Source organism: Cyprinodon variegatus, unplaced genomic scaffold, assembly GCF_000732505.1.
Source record: "Cyprinodon variegatus isolate N-32 unplaced genomic scaffold, C_variegatus-1.0 Scaffold413, whole genome shotgun sequence".
Lineage (NCBI taxonomy): Eukaryota > Metazoa > Chordata > Actinopteri > Cyprinodontiformes > Cyprinodontidae > Cyprinodon > Cyprinodon variegatus.
The window spans coordinates 407,235-415,694 of record NW_015150866.1 but is presented as its reverse complement, the minus strand read 5'-3'; the positions used below and the strand labels follow the sequence as shown (position 1 = coordinate 415,694).

Here is an 8,460-nt window from a genome sequence, read left to right as displayed (position 1 = left end):
CAGAAAGTTAAGAGTCATCCAGGTTTTTATGTCTTCAGACATGCCTGTAATCTATGTAATGGGTTAGCTTCATCTGAATTTATAGACAGATATAGCTGGGTATCATCAGCATAACAGTGGAAGTTAATCCCATGCTGTCTAATAATTCTACCGATTGGGAGGGGGGAGGATGCTGTACCGCTCCTATAGGAACAAGGAGCTCTGTGTGAAATTGTTTCCCAGGCAATCTTCAGCATCTAGAGGGGAAGCACAGCCCTCTGCAGGTGAAAATGAGGAGACCGCTCTAGAAGCTTCCCTGCCAAATGCTGAAACATCCCCAGCTGGCTCCTTCCGGCCTCCTCCAGCTTCCACACCTTCTCCAGCATCGTCTGTCGCTGCTAAACCTGCCGATGGCACCACTGCTGCTTCAACCACGTCAGCCTCTTCAACCCAGGGGGCTACCCACAGCATCGTCATCATCGTCCTCTTCCTCCCCTGAGCCAGGAGAAGCAGTGCTTCAGGAGCTGGAGGCAGTACTAGCAGCTCAACAACAACTGCTGCTTACCTTATCAAGGGTGCACTTTAAAAATGAAATTGTCTAGAGATCTGTTTTAACCAAAATTTATTTTTGTTTACACTTGTATATACAAAATGACTAAATAAATCTGTCTAAGTCTAAGACTAAAACTGGTAGCTGGTTCGACAGGAGCAGGGGTGGATCTAGAAAAATATTTACGGGGTGGCGAGAGGGGGGGCAGGAATTTTTGAGGGGTGGCAACATATGGCATTTTTTTTTACAATTAATTTAATCACAGTTATCACAGTTTGGTGTTTCATGTGAAACAGTTCCTATTGGTAATACATCGTACAATGTGATCTCACTTAATAGGAGATAGAAGAATGAAAACACTACTTCTAGAGGGGCATTATCACAGGTATTAAGGTAAGACACAGGTGCTGAGTCGCAGATGTGTGAGATTGACTGTCAGAGAGGCAGCTTTGCAGCATTTGCACAAGAAGAAACTATAGAAAGAAAAAGTTACCCATCAGAGATCTATGGACTGAGCTGGACTAAAGTGAGCATCACTACACAGTAGAAATAAATGGGTCAAGGCACCCAAACAAGGGACCAGACATCTATGTAATGTTTACTCTGAACACACATTTACCCCATTTGTTCCTCAGTAACTTGACATACAGCAGTTACAGCAACATGAAAGGGACATTTCATGCATGTAGATATGCTGTAGATAGAGCTGCTGTATCATCAAAAAGGCAGGTACTCTATGTTACATTAAAATCTCCCACAAATCTGAAAAAAAAGAAACATAAAAATACATTTTGCCTCCAGTCTGAAAAAGTACAAAACATTTTGTGAGTAGGTTCATACAGGTCATTTCTGGATAGTTTCATACTATATATACAAAAAAAGAAACAACAACACTGCTTTGTATTAAGCAGGATTTACACCAGTATCACATTTTTAACTTTACTTTTAACACTTTTGGTTTTATTAAAGAAAATATCAGATTTTCTCAGGTGCCAAAACAAAATGTAACAGCTCTGTAAAGGCTCACCAGAGAGCATAACATAAAGTTGACATGACTATAACAGCTGAATGTGGCGATTTCCATGTTGCTCAGCAAAACGCTTCACACATTTATTTAGATCAAATGCCTTTGCGCGTTTTGATTTGAGTTCAACCAAACTGATAGTCTCTTTTCTGACGTCAGGCCTAACTAACATCATAGTTGGAGAAATAACGTTCTGCAACCTGATTTTTATCATCTCAAAATCAGCATTGCAGCTATGCTAGCAACATTGTGCTTTCATTATGATTTAATTTCTCGATAGATAGTTAATCAGTTTTACCTGTTCCATCCCGTGTCTCCTCTCCCCATGACCCCGGGCTCCCTCGCTTTGCTCCACTCGGTTTTCAAAACAAATCAGTCTCAGTCGCTCTTGCGTCATCTCGTGCTGCATTCACTGCAGTCCGACACTGGAAATTAGCGGTCGTAATTCTCAAATTATCCATAATTTATAAGCCTGGCCACCCCTACCACCAACTGGAGTGGCAGCAGGGGTGGCAAGGCTGTCATTTAGGGAGGCATTTGCCACCCTATGCCACCCCAGTAGGTCCGCCTATGGCGAGGAGGTGACCGGGCCATAGGCTGCTGTTGAATGGGATTGCTACTGATAGTGCACCGCCGGTATGGGGGGGTTTGAGCGGCTCCGACAGAAATAATATTGCAAGGCAGGATGGTAATCTGGATGAACTGACTGCACTGATGAAGTTTTCAGGTGGATTTTCCCACTTAAAAACATATTAAAACTACTTTAATTCCACTGATCACAGCAAATATAGCTGCAAGGCAAAGAAAAGATATAGCAGGGAGCCTGAAAACCTTAAACCACTGATCACTTGCATGCAAACCATTCCATGTAGCACAGCTGAGTGTGAAAGAGGGTTCAGCTTAATGAACAATATCTGTACAGATAAAAGATTTTCTCTGTTGTTGTCAAATATAAGTCATCTCATGAGGATCAGTATAAATGGGCCTCCTGTTAATCTTCTTGAACCTAGGAAGTTTGTGACAACATGGTTAAGAAACCACCGCTCTGCAACAGAAACAAGACGACAAGTGAAACATAAGGAGCCTCAAAACAAACATGTCTGGAACTTTTTATACATTTTGTACTGTTTTATAGATTCTACGTCTTTTCAATACAAAGCCAACTGTAGTACAGTTTGTTGTTCATTGATTCAAATGTAAGCAACAGAGGTATTAAGCAATGTCAAATATGCTTAAAAATAAAAAAAATTGTCAATTACATTGCACTTACTGACATTCTTATTTCTAAGAACAGTATACCCACTACAATAATGTAGACTACACCACTGAGTCGAACTGGGTCCTTTTTAAACATAAACTTAAAGACTTTTTATTGAGAGATCAGACATGTGAACATTAATAATCTAACTGACCTGATCTCATTTCTGTGATGTTTTAGTGTGTAATTTGTTCTGTTGTTTCTTGTGTACAGTCACTGTGTTTTGTGTAAAAGCCTAACTGGGGACAGGCATTGAGAATTAGCCTTAGCTAACATGTTGTAGTGTGTGACATGATTCATGAAACATACTTGTCCCTATCAAATAAATGAAAAAAAAAAAAATAATAATAATTAATTTCATAATTATCAATATCTAAAAATAATGTAATTGTGTACTATCATTAATTAATTTGATAGGTATAAATAATCAATCATAAAAGTGTAAATTTTCAGGAATAATTTATGTACTTTGCATATGGGATGTTTATACTGAAATGTCGTACTCGTACTCGTCGTCTCCGGCTTTATCCGGAACCGGGTCGCGGGGGCAGCAGACTAAGCAGAGACTCCCAGACTTCCCTCTCCGCAGACACCTCCTCCAGCTCTGTTGGGGGAAGCCCTAGGCGCTCCCAGGCCAGCCGAGAGACATAGTGGTATAAACATATGGAATGTTTATACTGAATATATATATATTAAATAGTGCTTCCAACCGCTGCTTTTTGAACAGTAAATGTCTGAATGTACTTTTTTTGATGATATGATATGGACAATATTAAAGCAGTTACAGAGCTTTGTGTGCTACAATACAGTACAATAGTGGTTCTTCTTTATGCTTTTTGAAAATATAACTTATTTGTCCAAAAATTTTCACGTTAATTTTTCCTTATCAGAAAGAATAAACTTGACCAAATGATTCTACATATAAACACCTCTATGATGTTCCTAGGCATCAACTGTGAAGGGGGTTGCCATAGTAACAGTAAACAAGTTTAAACACCGGCACAAGAAGTTCCTGCAGTTCAGTTCACCACAACTTTCAGGTTCAAGTTTCAAGAAATTCAGTTTCAAGAAACTTACAACTTTCACCACAACAAAAGAAAAGGTGAGATGCCCATGTCTAAAATGATGGTGTTTGATAACACAGAAACTCCTATTGCAATGGCTGCTGGGGTAAGTGACAGAAAATTACAGAAAATTAGGTGGTCTGTTTTAGTAAACAACAAGGAAAGTAGAGGTGATTTCATAGTGTATAAAAGAGGTGAACGTGTCTAATGAGCAGGCTGGTAGCTGTGTACATTTTGCTTCTCAGCTATAACATAAAGAAAGCGTCACACCTTTATATGGTGCTGAATGATATCTTTCAGGTGGAGCCGAGCCGTCTCCTACAAAGTAGTTTGACCCACTTAATGCTGTGATGCACATGGATATAGGGGCTTATAAACTACCCCAGCTGTCAGAGGCAGCTTAAAACTTATAAATATTTGTTAATGCAGTCAGAGACATGTGTTTTCTTTTAGTTGCGCACAACCTGCTGTCTGTTTCTATGCCAAAGGTGTAAGAGGGTGGACCTAACGCAATTTAAGAAGTAGTTTCCCTTGGGAATAAGGGTTGCTGTCAGAATGGAGGCCACCGGCTCTGACAAGGCTATAATCCTGAACAAGAAGAAATGGGAGGATGCTATCAAACACTGTGCATCACGTAAGTGAACAGTTTTAATAAAAAAAATGAAAATGTTTTTATCTGATGTGACTATTGTGGTCACGCTTGTGTCTAGATTTCAGAGTTCAGGTTTCGTCTCACACTAAACCTTGCAAAGTATTAATACCCTTTGATCTATTTCATATGCTTGAATTTATTTTATAGGGATTTCATGTGATACATCCAAGCAAACTATTCAGTCTGTGGCTGGGAGGGGTTAAAGTTACATGATTTTTCAGAAGATTTTCTCCAAATAAAACAGCCCACTCTATTATTTTGACACTGTTAAATTTAGTATAAGCATTGCACATCCTCCCGAAGACATCAAACTGAGGTAAAACAAAGTGGTGGCAGCATTATGCAATGGGAAATGGGTGCTTTGCTTCAGCAGTCAGGAAGCTAGTCAGAGAAGATGTTTGGGCTGTATACCTGGCAAAGCTGGTTAGAGGCTGCAAAATACTTGAGATCAGGGTAGAGGTTCAACTTCCTGTAGGATAGAAGGCTCCAGCAAAAGTTCAACTTTAAATTTAACTAAGAATGTGTGGTAAGATTATTTAAGTAAATAGATCAGTAGGGTTGGTAGAGACATCTACCAAAAGACTGCAGAATGCAAATACATGCCACACTTTTAAGAATTCCTTATTATCTAAGCAATTATGCACTCTTATGTTCTGAATAATCATATAAAATCTTGATTATAAAGTTTAAAGTTTCAGTTGTATAGTATTGCCATTTCTAACCTAAATGATACAACTTTGATTTATACCTCTAACTAGTAAATTATAGATAAGAATTTCTGATCCAAATAATCTTGTGACATTTCTCGCATCTCTTTGAAAATAACCCTCGGTGTCCTCTAACCTGCTTTTGTACATCTGGACTTGGTCAAAAATGGTTTGTTTATATGATTGTGTGTCAGGAAAATTCCCTGAGGTCAGAGCTGAGTTACCTGAACTTAACACAGACAGACTGAAGATGGCCAGGATTTTGGTTGGCAAAGCCATTGAGGTGGGCTGCAATTTCTCTATGCTGTCTAATTAGGACCAAAACTCTGATTGCTCCCAGAGGGAAACAATGTCTTATGATTTTGCTGTGTCAGATGAAGAAGATATTCTCCATCCAAGGTCCATATCCTGTCATCAGGGCAGCTCTGAGGGCAAGGGGCTGGATTGAACGTTGCATGTATGGTTCTAAGCAACAGGCCCAGAAGCGTCACAGCAGTGGAACCAGCTCCTTGAAATATAACGGTAAGCTTAAAGCATCTGCTAGGGCCAACATTTTATAGATGATTTCTTGAATGTTAATTCTTCCTCATAGACACCTTAGAGGATGCTGAGAAAGAACCAAATCCAGATCAACTGCACAGTCTCATGGTAACTGCAGCCTCAGTTTCTTTTGTGAACCATCATAGCAAAGCTCTTTGTATTTAAAGCTGCAGTCTGTAACATTGAGAAGAGAGCCGACTTCGACTGAAAATTTGAAGAAAAACAGGTTTCACGCCACTCCCCCACCCTCTCTGCTTCACTCATGCCCCACCTCCAAGCTCCACCCCTCTCACAGCATCTACCGCTACCATGCGACCAAAAGGGGGGGGGGGGCGGTATTCAGCGTGTGTGAGCTGTGATTGACACTCCATCAGACGCTCCTCTGGCTGTGATTGGTTGTTTTGACTCGTCCCGAATTATTCTTTCCAGATTGAAATACAGGCAGTAGGCGGCACCAATTGAAGCAGTTTTTTTCACAGGTTACATATCACATGTACTGCTGTCTGGGCATAGGGACAGTTTTAGCCAATATGACAAAAAAGTGATTTTTAAAAACTTACAGACTTCAGCTTTAAAGCCCAGTGGCCCTTCCCATCCCCTTTTATACCTGTTTATTATTATTTTAGTCTCGCCTTGTGAAGAATGAGATGGTTTATTTCTATTGGACCAGAGATGCAATCAACCCAAACAGCTTGCAGAAAAACCAAATCATCAATCATTTCGCTAATGCAGGCACTTTTACCACTAAAGTAAGTTTGCAATCGCTTCTCAGCTTTTATCAGAAAAAAGACATTTTTTACATGTACCCTTCTCATTCACCCCCTATCACCTTCCTGCACACTAACAGGTGGGGTTGTGTGTGAACTTAAGGAACCTTCACTGGTTTGACACAGCAGACCCAGGCACCTTCTTCCCTCGGTGTTACAGCCTTACAGAGGAGGATGAAAGGCAGGCCTTCATTGGTCAGATTTTTTCTTCTTTTTTTTCTTTGCATTCATCAACACATCAACAGTGCAAATCATTTTCTTTACACTGCATGGGGTCTAAAGTTGCTCATGGAGATTTCGTTCTCTCTTTGTCCTCTCTAGAGGACTTCAGGCGAACAGCTTGCACCAGTCTTCTGAGGTTAATTGTGGAGAGAGACCAGGATCTTCATAGTAGGATTATTTCTCACAAGTTTGCCTCCAGCATTTGCTTTTATTTCGTCACAAGATTTTGTGTATTTTCTGAGGGTTTTTATGCAAACCTACTTTGAAATGGAAAGTGAACAATTGGAGAATCACCTCACACCAGCTTTGGAAATCAAGACACTATTTCCCAATTTTTCTTTGCAAAGTAAATCAAGCTTAATCAGACTGGATGGAGAGCACTTTGTTAAGTGTAATCAATGATTTCGATTGGATTCAGGTCTGGATTATCACACGAATATGCTTTAATCTTAACCTGCTTTGAAAACCCTGCATCTTTATTTTCCTCAAAACTACGCACCACTTGTTGTTTTTTTTATCATGCATTCTCAGGAAGTAGTAAAATGAGAGTTTAAAAGGTTTGAGGGGTTATATTCACATTTCTTACACTTGCTCATCTGACTGAAGATGTCATTGTCCCTCTTCACAATCAGGGCAGAAGAAAGAGATCAACCACTGCTCTGAGCAATCGCTCCCTTCCCAAATGATTTACAGCGCCCTAAAAGTTTGCCATGAGTACCTGGAAAAGCTGGAGCACAAAGACATTGATAAAACTTTTAAAACACCACAGACGCTCACACAGGATCAGTGGGCAGAGTTTTTAAACAGTTATTATCTGGTTGCTCAGTGAGTACACATCAGTGGGCGTTTGAAAGGAAATATCTGTCCAGAGAAAGCGCCCATCAGGATCTTAACAGCACTCTCTCTGCTTCCTTATTCAGTGATGGAGTACAGATTAAAGGAAGCAAACATCTGGTCAATTCTTGTAAGGCCATGCTGCAGCAACTGGAGAAGGTCAACCCACAGCTGGGCATCGATGGCAAACAAAACATCTGGATTATCAAACCTGTGGCAATGTCCAGGGGCCGAGGTAGGATGCTGACTGGACACTTGAAATACTATCTAAAACATTATATCTGATCAGTTTTTTTTTCTTTAAGGCATAAAATGTGTAAAACATCTTGATCAGATCCTCAGGCCAGTGGACAAGTATTCAGCAATTACCAGCCCCAGTAGGTGGGTGGTGCAGAAGTACATTGAGCAGCCCTTTCTGGTCCATGGTACCAAGTTTGATATTCGCCAATGGTTTCTGGTCACTGACTGGAACCCTCTGACTGTGTGGTTCTACAAAAAGTGCTATTTGCGCTTTTCCACCCAACCTTTCTCTTTAGACACACTGGACAGGTAAGACAGTATCTTCATCACTGGAGAAAATAAGATGTATTAGTGAAACACAGAGGAAGGAATGAGCTAGGGCTGCTACTAACGATTATTTTAAAAATCGACGAATCGGCCGATTATTTTTTCGATTAATCGATTAATCGGACAAAAAATATTTTTTATATTAACCTCTTTATTCCAAAATAAACATTTTAGACAGAACAAAGAAGCACACAAGTACAGGTTGCTCATTAACTGTACTGGTGCAATATGAAAAATAAATGTTTGTGTTAAAACTACGCAAACTTACATGAGAAATGTAGCTGTACATCCACAAA

At 40.0% G+C, this 8,460-nt stretch overlaps 1 protein-coding gene across 1 annotated transcript in view; it reads left to right on the top strand.

Annotated features, from left to right (window-relative positions):
- The first annotated feature begins 3,863 nt into the window (after positions 1-3,863).
- LOC107093208 (tubulin monoglycylase TTLL3-like) overlaps positions 3,864-8,460 on the top strand; it is a 10,854-nt gene continuing 6,257 nt past the window's right edge. Inside the window, 11 exon segments of the mRNA XM_015388093.1 lie at positions 3,864-3,913; positions 4,364-4,500; positions 5,429-5,517; positions 5,609-5,756; positions 5,827-5,882; positions 6,401-6,523; positions 6,622-6,736; positions 6,863-6,967; positions 7,396-7,588; positions 7,684-7,832; positions 7,903-8,146. Of these exon segments, the coding sequence (XP_015243579.1) occupies positions 4,431-4,500; positions 5,429-5,517; positions 5,609-5,756; positions 5,827-5,882; positions 6,401-6,523; positions 6,622-6,736; positions 6,863-6,967; positions 7,396-7,588; positions 7,684-7,832; positions 7,903-8,146 (1,292 nt within the window). The 5' untranslated portion in view covers positions 3,864-3,913; positions 4,364-4,430.